General features: G+C 36.6%; 1 protein-coding gene across 3 annotated transcripts in view; it reads right to left on the bottom strand.

The window, feature by feature from the left end:
* The window catches only part of SHTN1 (shootin 1), a 113,252-nt gene that overhangs the window by 45,163 nt on the left and 53,697 nt on the right, over positions 1–14,392 (bottom strand). For 2 of the 3 annotated variants that reach the window (XM_018041468.1, XM_013975257.2), the window contains exons 7-10: positions 13,276–13,357; positions 8,580–8,674; positions 3,990–4,136; positions 1,056–1,209 (exon numbers count right to left, since the gene is read on the bottom strand). In XM_018041468.1, the coding sequence (XP_017896957.1) occupies positions 1,056–1,209; positions 3,990–4,136; positions 8,580–8,674; positions 13,276–13,357 (478 nt within the window). The remainder of the gene's footprint in view (positions 1–1,055; positions 1,210–3,989; positions 4,137–8,579; positions 8,675–13,275; positions 13,358–14,392) is intronic. The other variant, XM_018041469.1, reaches the window with a different exon arrangement.

Genomic DNA, 14,392 nt, shown 5'->3' with positions numbered 1-14,392 from the left:
GTCATTCTACTTTCCATGACTAACTGTACTCCAATGACCTGTCCATTTGTTTTTATTGCCAGCACTTTAATAAGCAGGGTAGGCTAGGTTCTCCAACACCAAGTATTCTCTAGTTATTTCATATACATGTGTCTATTTCTTTAAAGGGAATCTGAGATCCTCGTGGACAATAAAGCATGGTTTCTTTTCTTCTATATTTCTTATAGCACCCCAGGGTACTGGGTATGGCTGAGCATATACACAGTAGACAAAAAGAATGAACTACTTCTTAATTTTAGATAAATTTAAAAAAAATAAATTATAGTTCATTTTCATTGTGGATTAGAAAGCACTGAATATTTTTTAAAGAAAAAAAAAAGCCTACTTGATTCTTCTGTACAGATTTAAAAATTCTAGTATAAAATTAACCAAAAATATCTGAAGTGAATATTGAAGCTGTTATAAAGGGAACAACCTGACTCCTTAAATTACTTACTTTCCAACAGAAACTTATTATTTATCCCTGTGTAGTAATCTAACTCACACATTCCCGTTAAGCCTTCTAGAACTGAATGAATACATCATTTAAGTACCCCTTGGTGTTTTAAAGGTTTTTCCATTTAATATACATATTGTTGCCCATTTTATTGATAGGTGTGATATTGAAAGCATTATTTCATGTGTATAATTAGACATCAAAGATGAAGGTAGTATGAACCTGAAAAGTTACTTTTTAAAAATACACCCTAAAATGAACAAAATAAGTACTTAATGAACACTCATCTCTGAAGCCCTGAGAAATGCTGAAGTTTTGGTCTTCCCATATTAATTGTATCTCTGTCTCTTAATTCTGTATGTGATGCTCATAAAAGCTCTGAGTCTAAAAAGTAAGTCTAAATATTTATGAGTCATCTCATTACAGTGATCATTCTACTTAACTGCAATAGTCAGAAATGAGGGAATTTAAAAGAAAGCTTGGAATTTTTCTATCAAATTCAGAGCATTCAGTAAATGTACTAGCCATGAAAGATTCGCATATTAATACTAAGACATAATAGCCTACGCAATGTTTTTACCGGAATGCTTTAAGTTTCTAGCTTTCTCCTCAGAATTCTGATATTTCAATTCCAGTTCTTTTTTATCTTCTTCGAGAAGCTCCAGTTGCTGTTTGAGACTGTGTATCTCCTTGTGGAGAGTTTCGTTCTGCAGTTGCTCCTCTAGCTCTTTGACCTATAAATCACAAACAGACTTTTATACAGTGATAACAGTTTTTCCTTTGTCAAGGAAAACAAGGGGAAAAACAAATATTTCTCTATTACTTTGCATTTCAGAGCAAAGAGATTCCAATTCATCTTAAAAAAATCACACAAATCCTGGGATACAGATAATACTGGGCCTTCCCTGGTGGCTCGTTGGTAAAGAATCTGCCCGCAATGTAGGAGACTGCCTACAATACGGAAGGCGCGGGTTCAATCCCTGGGTCAGGAAGATTCCCTGGAAAAGGAAATGGCAATCTACTCTAGAATTCTTGCCTGGAAAATTCCATAGACAGAGGAACCTGACAGGCTACCGTCCATGGAGTCCCAAGAGTTGGACACGACTTAGCAAGTAAACCATCACCACTACCACCACAGATAATACTTATATTATCAGTAATGTGATTCATATAAATTTATTGGAGACTTATATCCCAGAAAATTTAGTTTTTAATATTCATATAAGTAAAAAATTCATTTAAAACAGATTAACACTTCTATGCCCATTTGAAAACAAAAACTTAGGTAATAGTAAAATGAGTCCTGGTGGAATAATTTGGTAACAACAAAAACCATTAAAAAAAAAAAAGGAAGGAAAGCCCCTTTGATTCAGTAATATTACTTCTAGAACTTGTTTCAGAGAAGTAGACAGGTATTCAAATATATTCATTAGAGCATTCTCTGCAACAGGGAAATTTTGGAAATAAGCTACATGTCCACCAATATTATTGATTTAATAAATTACAGTGTTCAGTAAGTGAAATATCAATACTATGTAAAAATTTTAAATCACATACCTCACTATACACTGACATAGAAAGATATTAATTTATTACCAACAGAAAAAAAACCAGGTTGTAGAACAATATGCTTGCAATGATCCCATTTAAACTATATTCATAAAACTATATATTTACATAAAGTTTGGATATGTACCAAACTATGGAATTTTTAATTAATCTTAGATTTCTGCTTTAGCTTTTTCTGTATTTTTAAGATTTCCTTATTATAATAATAAAAACAACACAGTTGTGTTTTCAAGATAGCTGAATTTGCAAGGGAACTTATAGACAGGTAAGAAATATTTTCCAACCACAAACCTGAAAGATTATCCAGAATAACAGTACAGTAAAACAGGTTTAGAAGTATTGATTGCTCTAACTTCATTTATAACTTATATATACTCTTCAGTACCCTACTTGAACAAGGTATACACCCAACAATTTAGTCCCATCCTCAATATAATTTACTAGATTCTCGGCACGCATTATTTAATGAGGTAACTACATGTAGAAGAGGGCTTCCCAGGTGGCTCAGCAGTAAAGAATCCACCTGCAATGCAGGAGGCTTGAGTTCGATCTCTGGGTCAGGAAGATCCTCTGGAGAGGGAAATGGCAACCCAAACCCACTCCAGTATCCTTGCCTGGGAAACCCCATGGACCGAAGAGCCTGGCGTGCTACAGTTCATGGGGTTACAAACAGTCAGACATGACTTAGTGACTAAAACGGTAGTAGAGCTTTTTTCAAATCTGAAAATTCTAGTAGTAAGCTAAATAAAAATAAACATTCTTCCATTCTCTTTATTCAAAAAGATAATTCCTGAATATGGGGACCAAAAAAAAAAAAAAGTCCCTTCCATCCTATCCCCCAAGGTACTTTTCCAGGGCTAAGCACTATTACCATGTATTCATTTAGAGCTTCCCTACATGTATACCCACATTTCTTATTGAAGGAAAAAAAGTTTAACTCTACCTCACAACCAACTTGGTAAAAACTCCAGGAACATCCAAGGATTAAATGTCAACAGTGTTGCTTAAAGAGACTTCCACAGGTGCTAACAAATGGCAGCTAATAGCCCTTCCCTCTCCAACGAGGGACACTGTAAGTAGCATGAATATTGATGCAATTTTTCTTAAGTGGTTTCTTTAATTTGAAAGGCTTTGTTCCACCTGTTTGCCTGTCCTCCTCTCCGCCTCTCCTTCTCACCCACCACGATGACTATCCTTTCTACCGAGCACACAGAGGTAGGCTGTGTCAGCTGGAGTAACTCTACTCAAACAAATTGAAATAACCACTTAGGAAGCCTTTAAACATATACATTTGGGCAAGTTTACAAAATCAGAAATTTTCTCTAAGCAAACAATTACTATTAACACGGACTTTTCCTCCCTCTTTGAATAAAACCTATGCCTTCCAACAAGCTCTTTGAGACCAATCACAATACACTCTCCTAGTGTATGCACTCTCCAAAAACACAATTGACTCATAGATTTCCAAACTGCATTATTCAAGCTCTTTTTGAGTTGTCTCTCTGCCTCACTTCTTCTGATCCTTTGAACGGTTTAAAAGTCACTATAAACCCTACTAGCGGCTCAGTGGTAAAGAGTCCGTCTGCCAAAGCAGGAGATGTGGGTTTGATCCCTGGGTCAGAAGATCCCCTAGAGAAGGAAACGGCAACCCATTCCAGTATTCTTGCCTGGGAAATCCCATCCCATGGACAGAAGGAACCTGGTGGTCTACAGCCCACGAGTTCACAAAGGAGTCAGACATGACTTAGCAACATAGAGCCTACAAAAAGTGCACTATAAATTTTAGATGGGTACTAGAAGTACATTTGGTAGTTTTTTCCCTAAAAGGTGAAAACACTGGAAAGACTTAGTAACTCAAGCAAAATAAGGAACAATGAGCTTCTGGACTAACTCCTCTCAGTTTAAGGATGTGTGTGCATTAAAAACCCAGAAGAAAATCTGTTACCTTTTGTTGATGCTGAATTCTCTCTTCTTCAAGGAGCTGGACGAGTTTTGCATTTTCATCTAATGCGTTCAGAAGCTGCCGGTCAGGAGCAGAGCTCTGTAGCAGAAGGTGGCTTTGTCTCTTTAGCTTGTTCTGTTCAATAAACATCTACAAAAGTTAATTACAAAAATGCTTGTACCAATCATGCTCACAAGCCTCCTCAATGGAAACGAGCAAAAGGAAAGGTGGAGTTTTCATTAAAAAGGTAAACGCAATTTCTGAATGGTCATATGATGATTTTAGAAGTAATGAGTACTATGATAAGTTTTCATTCATAGCTTTTATATAATCTTTAGAACCTTTACCTTTGTCTCAGCACAGTATATATACAATAGTTTAGTCCCATACTGCGGCTTTTAATATTTTATTATTGCTTTAAAATATATTAATACTTAGTAGTAGCAGCTAATATATATCAAGAACTTGTGCCAGGTATCCTACTAAATATGCTCTACACATTATTTTAATCCTTTACATCAATCCCTGTGAGGTGAATGCATCTGCTTTGAGAAGCTAAAACATATTCAAGACTACGGGATAGGTGTGGCAGCAATCATTTTACATGCAGTTTATCATCTAATCCTTAGAACACCACTGTCAAGTAGACACAATTATTACCCCACTTTTACTAATAAGATAACTGAGGCTCTGAGGGGTTAAGCAGCTTTCCCAAAGACACAAGTGAGTGGCAAAACCCAGGATTTAAACCCAGATCTGTCTGATTTACCGGCCCATGCTCTTCACCATCTGGCTAATCTCTTTCTCTGTTATTTACTAGACCTAAGATTTCTGTCTTAAACCAATCAGCTTTTCCCCAGTGACAAAAGTAGTTAACAGTAGGAGGGTAAAGAGGAGAAGGAAAAAGGTATATTAATTAAACTGAGCCTTTTATTAAACAATTTATATATACTCTTAACCTAATCTTCACAACTTTTCATGGTTGAAAGCAACATTATTTCCTATTCACCTATTACTTCTTTTCCTTAATATGCTATAAAAGTCAGCCAGTGGGCGAGTCTGAACACAAAATGTTTTACAAATTCTGAAATCAGGCCCATTTTATAGTAGAGCAACATCTGCAAGCGAAATTTACATTCTTCTTCCATCTGATGCCTGTGTAAGAATAGGAACAGAGGATGAGTAAGTATCCATGAGTGCACAAGTGTCAGGCTGCAGAAAAGTGAGACTGGAAGAATCTACGCACTAGGGAAGCATAATCAACATTCCATCATAGTATCTTAAATTTGAGACCAATAGTCTAATTGAAATGATTTATTTCAGATTACTATTGAATAATAATATTACAGTAATTTATTTTTTATACATTTTCCCCTCTTAAAATTCAATTGGTTGGAGTCCTGTGTTGGTATCTTAGACAATAACTCACAGTCAACATGAAAGGCCAACAAATGCAAGTGAAACAACTGAGATTCTCTGGCTCCCCAGCCAGTGAGGCCTTTCACCAAGAGTGCTCCGAGTCTGGGAGCAGACAGAGAGGAAGCAGCCAGCGGGGCTGACCAGGGCAGGGCGAAGGGCCCAGCAGTCAGACAATGCAGGGCACAAGGACCACCGAGGCCAGGGGTGGCCTTATGACTCCCTGCACTGCTCCGCTGTACTCTGGTTCTCCTGGGGAAAGTTATAGCTCTCAGGAAAACTTGCTTAACTTACATGATTATAAATTGTTTCAACTGTTATTTTAGAGAGAAAAGAATAAAGACTGTGTCTTAGGGATGTTAATAACATGAATTTCTCTTGCAAAGCCCTGTAACAATCCCTAAATTGCAATATAAGATGAAAAGAACATACAGAAAAGAAGTTCCTTTCAATAACAATGGCAACCTGAAAAATATTAGTCATTAGACCACCTTTTCTAGACTTTAAAGTACTAAAATAAAACACTACATAATGCCTTTTCTAAAGATGTATTTAAAGAAAATTCAGTTACCGAACACTAGTGAAATTTGGCTTTTAGCTATGGAAAGAACTTCTTGGTTAGAGTTATTAAGTGGGTCCCTTATCAGACAAATAATAACATTGGTATCAGAATTTCAGAGAAATTTTCCTACATCTCTTCAAAGAATGAGAAGAAAATTTAGTGTCATTAATATATAACTCATTCTTTCAAAAATAACGTTAAAATATTATCATCTCAGTTGTTTGAAAACAAAACTTATTATGTAACTTCCCTCAGTATATTAGGGCTACATGTTGAAAAAGTATTCACATCTTTAAACAGAGGAAAGAAAAACTACACTAAATAGCAAAACATATACATTCAAAAACTATAGGAAAGGTTTCAAGAGTTGAAATTATGTTGAAGAAATACAAACACTTAACATAGTTATGAGGACAACTGACTGTTCCCTCTTTGTAAGTGATCAAGCTTTTGGTTTTTTAATTGGACAAATGTAGAAGTAAGGAAGAAACATTCAATTTTTAATTTACACACTTGAGAACTGTTTGCATGTTTACAGGGTATATATCTTCCTTTTGTAGTTAAAAAAGGTGACCTAAATTAACTTTAAAAAATGATTTCCATGGCTCTACACTATATACTCCAACAGGGCAGGAGTCGTATTTGCTTTCTTCACCATGATATTCCCACTACCCACACCGTGTCTGGCTTGAAAGATATTTGCTGAACACCATAAGAACAAAATGCAAAAGTGGTATTTCTCTAGTTAAGTCAGATACCTTTTATCAGCAGTTGTCTGTTGAAAACCTGAGAATCCATAAACCATGTAAAAGGGAAGATATACCAGTTCTAATTCAGTTTTGTCTTTTCTTCTTACGATTGCGTAGATCAAGCCTCAGATACTGTAAAATCATGGATCACTGTTGCAAATACTTATGCTACCAGCAATGTGGAGCAGGAAATGGCAACCCACTCCAGTATTCTTGCCTGGAAAATCCCATGGACAGAGGAGCCTGGCGGGCACAGTCCATGGGGTCACAAAGAGTCGGACATGACCGAGTGACTTAGCACACGCATGCACACGCATGCACGCGCGCACGCACACACGCACCAGCAGGGTAAGTACCACTGCTCTCGCTTTCCCTCCTCAAACATCTCTCTCCTTATTCTGGATTAACCTGTCAGCACTGCTTGCGCCAATCACTACGGGCTGCATGGCAGAATGATCATTCATTTTTATATTCTTAAAGGAATCTTACTTCTTCCATCTATCCTTTCTGTTATTGCATGGCCTTCAAGTTTTTCTCTGAGCTGCTTTGTATTCTAACATCATTCTGCAAACAAGAAATGGAAACTGAAAATGTCTCTCAAAATTAAGACCCTTGCATGCAGGTCAAAATCAGCCAACATTTTTAGTTTTGCAATGGAGGCATTTTCACATTCTCTCTACTCTCCCCTCAGCCATTTCTTTAGCTCCATTATTTACATGCTGTAGATTTTTCCAAAGGGCTCTAACACACTTCAATTCTTTTTCCTCCTTCCAAGAAATAAGAGAATAAATATTTACTCACCTTTCATTAAACTCTCTGAATAAACTGAATCATAATATTTCAAATCATATTTTCTCAGAATAAACTTTTATAGGGTTCATTACTACCACAGTTACCTTCAAATATGGAAAAACTCTTGCACAAAACCATCATCTGATCTTCAAATGTCATTCCCATAACCCTGCACTTTGTCTTCCTTCTATACCTTGGATACTTCCACCTAAGAATGCTTACATTTCCTTAGCTACCTTCCTTGAACCCACAGTAGGCACACAGATTCAAAATATTTATACATGATGGAGAAGATCTCATATAGATCATATCATAAGCTGTTAACACATAGCACGTCATAAGCTGTTACAGCTCAGCCAACTGATGCCTCATCATTTCCCTGGAAACCAGTCACAGAGCCGTGGAATACCCAACCACCACGTGTCAACAAAGTTAACCCAGAGCATGAGAAGCTCAAAGCTTATCTCTAACATGAGAGGAAAGGCTCAGATAATGGATGTATAACATGTGTAACAATGTTCCACAGCAAGTGGCAGAATCAAGGCATACAATGAGAGCACTGAACAGTCACTGAAGACCATGATGTTGCTCTTTCAGATGGTATACTGAGATGTAACCTAGTTTCTCAACATACAAAATATACAAAAATCCTGTACTCAAACCAGACTTTCAATCACAAGTAATGGGATGGGCATCCCTAAATACAATTTATTTTCACAGTATAGCATTTTCTAGTTTATAAAATTCTTATGAAGATGCATGCCATTTGATTTTACAATCCACTTGGTGAGGTTGGTACCATCACCCATTTTACAGATGGTGAAAGTGAAGCCCAAAGAGGTTAAGAACTCCTAGTAACAAACAACTACTACCCAAATGACATGGCAAAATGTAAACCCAGATCTCTGACACCAAGTTCAGTGAATTTGATACTATTCCAAATAGCTCCCTAGATCAGATGATCTTTATTCAGAGTGACAAGTGTTTGTTCAACTTCAAAAAATGTTTTCATATGTCATCTGCAAAGCTCTTTAAACATAAAACTAAAAAATGAGGTCTCTGCAAAACATTTACCTCTTGTGCAAATGACTCTGCTTTCTTTCGAAGGTCCTTCTCCAGCTCCAAGTTCACCTGCATCTCCTCATACTCTTCTACTGCCAGCATGGACACTTAGGAAGACAAGGAAAAGAAAATTGACAATAGGCCACACTGATTATCAGGCAAATGGATGAAAAAACAGCATCAAAAGGATTCCTTATTCAGACAGACACACACCCACATTCATTGCTGGCTGGAATATAAATTAGATAACACCTTTTCAGAGAGCAACCTGGCAATGTGAATCAAAAATCTAAAACTATTCATACCCTTTGACTCAACAATTCCACTTTGAGAAATGTATTTATTCTCCTAAAAGAATGAATCACGAACCTACAGAGATCTAATTGTAAAGGTGCTCTCTGCATCATTGCTGAAAATAATGAAACAATCTAGATGACCCAACATTGAGGGGTCAGTAAGTAGAGAAATATACAAGAAATATTCTGCCAACAGATTATGTTGTACTGAGTGAGTTGCAGTGAGGTGGCTGAACCTAGAGCCTTTTATACAGAGTGAAGAAAGAGAAAAACAAATATTGCACATTGATGCATAGATAACAGAATCCAGAAAACCAGTACTGATGAACATATTTTCAGGGGAAGAATGGAGATGCAGACATAGAGAACAGATGATGGGACACAGCGGGGGAAGGAGTGTGTCGGATGAATTAAGAAGGTAGTGTAGCTATATATACACTACCGTGTATAAGACAGAAAACTAGTGGGAAGTCGCTGGATAGCTCAGCGAGGCCAGCCTGGTGCTCTGTGATGACCCAAAGGGGTGGGATGGGAGTGGAAAGGAAAGCTCAAGAGGGAAAGGCTATATATAATGATTGATTTGCACTGTTGTGCACTGTTGTATGGTAGAAACCAACATAAAAACATAAAAAATTATATTGTAGAGGCATATTTCCTAAATGGGAAAGACCTTCTTGATATATCTTTAAAATGAACTCATTCCTGTTTCTTAAAAGCCACATACAAAACACATCAACAAAAGTTTCACAGAGGAGGAAATATGTAAAAGGCCAACAAATATCTTTATCAGTAACCAAGTAAAGTAAAGTAAAGTAAAGCTATGGAAAGGAAAACCACAGCTTTCTTTTTATACTCACCAAAGAGGTGACTGCCAAAAATTTTAAAGTATAGCTATATCAAGTTTGGACAGGGCACAGAACAATGAAAACAAACACACTGTTAACAGGTATATAAACTTACAGACCTACTTTAAAAGTAATCTGCCATTATGTAGTGAAATTGAAGACAAAATATTACATTTGGTGTGTACGTTAGTGAAACTCTGATTATTTGCACCAGAAGACATGTGTAAGAATTCTCATAACAGGATGACTTGGAATAGCAAAAACCTGGAAAAAAACTCAAACATCCACCAATTGGATACTGGATAAACAAATTTTGGTATAGACATCAAATGAAATATTATACAGCAGTGAAAAGAAACATACCACAGTACAACCCCTTAATATGGATGAACCTCACAAATGCAAAAAGTTGCAGAAGGACACAGAGAAAATGACAGCATATATAGCAAGTTCACGCAAAATTAAATAACATGCTGTTCAGAGATACATACATATCTGAAAAACTACAAATAAAAACTATGATAAAAATTCAATGAAGAAATATAAGTAGAGATTGATGTTCAGGGGCTTGTAAAGTACCAATGGATAAAAAGACTATCCTTTTTGTTGGTATTTTCGTTATACTTCATATATATTATAAACATATTTAACAAACAATTTAACCTGTATATATAGGCTTTTTGACTGAAATATAGTTGATGCACAAAATTATGTTACAGGTGTACAGTATAGTGATTGATAATTTTTAAAGGTTATGCTCCATTTAGTTATAAAATACTGACTATATTCCCTGTGTTGTGTAACATATCCTTGTAAATTATCTTATTACATAATAGTTTGTACCTCTTAGTCCCCTACCTATAAACTGTCCCTCCCCTCCTTTCCTCTCCCAGAAGAATAAACACTAAAATGTTAACAGCGCTCATACCTGGACTATAAAAGTTGAGATTTTTTTTTCCTTTTCCAATATGCATTTATACTTCCCACCAAAAAAAGTATGTTACCTGAATAAAAAGAAAGAAAAGTGTGTGTGTGTGTGTGTGTGTGTGTGTGTGTATTAGTTGTTTCGAAGTGTTATCCATGTTTATAAAGAAAAGAAACAGCCTTAGATCTGTAGAGACCCAGAGTCAGAGCTTTGAACTGAAGAATCCCTGTGGGCAGAAACCTTCAAAGGGAATATCCTGTCAAATAGAAGCAACGTGAATTCTTTCCTACTTTTTGACATTTTGTTAAATAATGATATAGATGGGACAGAGGGAGTGATGGCGTCATCACCAACTAGGTACCACATGGGTGGATAGTACATTGATCTCTCCATCAGATTCTGGCCAGGCACTCTCAACTCTGAGCTGAGTCATAGCGATAAAAAGCTTTAAAAAGGCTCTCTTAATGGCTGCTTTCACAAGCTGTTCCTCCGGGGCACTTCAGTCTTAACTGACTAAGAACTGGTTTGCTGTGTAATGACATAGAATTTCAAACTTTGTACTCGGTCAATCTACCGCCTCCTCAGAGGAAAGACTAACAGTCTTGCTCAAGTGAAGCAATGTAAGTGGTGGTTTGTGATGTGAATTATAGGTCCCTGAGAGCTAAATGATTCTCAAACCTATTTTTAAAAAGAAGTCCTGCGCAAGATAATTGACTTTCTTTCCTATGACCAGAACACTATGATAAAACGTGAATTTTCACATGTCCTGGTCCTCTTGGATCCTGAAATAAATTGGGTTGGTCCCAGTCATGTATTTATTTACATAATCTCTCTCTCTTCCCAGATAGGAGACTCCCTGAAGGCAAGGGCCATCATACTAACCTTTGTAGAACCCTGTCAATAGCATAGTGTATCACAACTGAAAATTCTTCTATGCCATTTCTATCTTCTTAAATGCACAAAGAGCAAAGGAAATGTTATAACCCAGTGCATCTCCCACACTTAGCTACAAGTTCATTTATTAAAAAGGAAAGAATCTCAATTCATGAATGACACAAAGATAGAGAACCACCACCACTACCCACAGGGAAGGTCCTGGGTCTGAAAGGTTTCCTTTTCGAGTGGTAGTTTCTGAACTAGGAAAGACAGTGGCTGAAGGGAAAAAGGAGAACAAAAGGCACAGGAAGAAACCCTGCTCCCCTTGAGAATTACGTTTGCACTTTGGCATAACTCCTTTGTCCTAAACGCAGAGACATAAGAAATGGCACCATGAGATTAGATGCTATGCTTTATGACTAGGATGATAAAATCAAATTACACAGAATTTTCTCTAGAAGAAAGTTCCTTCTTAGCAGGTCTGCTTCTCCTGACGAAGAGGTAAGTTTTTCTGTGATTCACAGAAAAGATCACCAATCTCTCATGGCTCTGGCTCCCAGAGAGCTCACAGGCAGACTTCAGGCACACAGGCAGGAAATGTGCAAGGACTTGGAACAAGGAAGCACTTTGTATCTGAACACATACTTTCACTTTCCCTTTGTCCTGTTTTCCATATCCTCTTTTCTTTAAATTTTTTATTGCAAGATATTTGTTTTACAACACCGTGCTGGTTTCTGCCATATATCAACAGAATCAGCCATGTCCCCTCCCTCCTGAAACTCCCTCCCAACTCCCACCCCATCCCACTGCTCTAGGTGTTCAGAGAACACGGGCTTGAGCTCCCTATGGCACACCGCAAATTCCCACTGACAATATTTTATATATGGTAATGTATATGTTTCCATGCCACTCTCTTATATGGCGTTAGTGGTAAAGAAACTGCCAAGAGATGCAGGTTCAATCTCTGGACTGGGAAGATCCCCTGGAGAAGGAAATGGCAACCCACTCCAGTGTTCTTGCCTGGGAAATCCCATGGACAGAAGAGCCTGGAGGGCCACAGTCCATAGGGTCACAAAGAGTCGGACATGAACAAAGTGACTTGGCCCCCACCCCCTTCCACACTGTGTCCATGAGTCTGTTCTCTATGTCTGCATCTCCACAGCGAATGGATACAGAAATTTTGGTACATATACACAATGGAAAGCAACTCAGCTTTTAAAAAAAGAACGCATTTTAGTTAGTCCTAATGAGGTGGATGAAACCAGAGCCTATTGTACATGGCGAAGTCATAAAGAGAAAGACAAATATTGTATGTTAACATATATGTATGGAATCTAGATAGTACTGATGAAACTATTTCCTCTTCCTCTTAATTTAAAATTTTATCATCTAATGTTGCATGTATTTATGTAGCTATCCCAATCTCTGCTGGACTGAGGAGAGGTTTACTGAATAACCCTACCAGATACATAAATACCAGTACGGCCATGGTCCCAGGATACATGTAGGACAAAAGAGGATTTAGGTCTGAAGTTTCAAAATGAGTGGGTTGTTAATTCCTTAAGCAGAAGCACTTTTAAATTTCCTCCGCTCTAACTTAGGTGATAAAAGAACAGGAAATGAGAGAGATTCATTGCTAGATGTTAAGAAGACACAATATAGAAAACTTCTGCTACAACACTCTTTAGACACAGGTATAAAATAATACAAAATATATATAAACAAAGTAAGTTACAGATTTGAAAGAATAGACTAGAAACACATACCTCTATTGCATTTTTCTAAGACTTTTCTCTGTTCAAGAACTTCCAAATTTAAAACATCTTTTTCTTGTTTAACTTTATTTACCTAAAAATGTGATATTGTGAGAGGAGAAAACATCCAAAATTGTAAAACATGACATGATGATGGGTGACTTAAACTGCTGTTCAATTTTCAACACGATGCTACATTAAAGCAATAATTGCCTTCACTGTGTTCGGCTTTTATTAAAGCATTTTTATAGCCTCAAAGTATCTATTTAATTTAGGATATATATCTGGAACTTCTTTACATATTCCAAATAGCATTAGCATTGCTCCTTAAATATGGCAATGTTCTAGTCATCCAACGTAAATGATATTTCAAAAGGAAAAATCCAACTAGATTGCACCCAAAATATACCTGAATCATTTAATCAGAAATACAACATTAAATTTTGGCATTCATTTTACACTTTGATGACATTTGGCTTATGTAAAACATACACAGATTTTTTTTTAATAAAAAATGCTTTGACCTTTGGCTTAAATAAAATACATATGAAAACCTCCCCCCAAAAAACTTCAATTTCTGAAATAATTTTTGGCATCACAGGAAAAGAGAGTATCATAGTAAAGTTCTAAAAAAAGAATGTAAAGTTACATATAGCAAGTGGATAGATCTCAAAAGCATTATGTTGAATTTAAGAAGCAAGTTTATATAGTTAAAAACATTCAAAATACTAGTTATTATAGTAGATATGTAAATATAATCACTGAAATCATAAAAACCAAGTTCAGAATAATGGTTGCTTGGAGAAACAGGGCAGGGAGTCAGAAGGCACTCAGGGAGAGATACACATGTGTTTCAGTAACATGTTAACGTTTTATGGACTGAACTGCGTGGTCAGCATATGGATGCTCATACTTTTTTTTACTTTTTATACTTTTCAGATGTCTGAAATAATCATAAAAAAACTAACTTCTGAAATGGCTTCCAATAATACCTCTAAATGGGAGGGAAGTGAATCATCAATAAATAATTATAACTGAGAAATGGAATGCATCAAAATGTCTTTCTCTCCTACGATAACACTCAAGAAACAAGCTAAGATGATGGTCCTGAAAGGGCCCCTGAATCCAT

Source organism: Capra hircus, chromosome 26 (assembly GCF_001704415.2).
Source record: "Capra hircus breed San Clemente chromosome 26, ASM170441v1, whole genome shotgun sequence".
Lineage (NCBI taxonomy): Eukaryota > Metazoa > Chordata > Mammalia > Artiodactyla > Bovidae > Capra > Capra hircus.
This window is presented reverse-complemented; position numbering and strand designations above follow the sequence as displayed.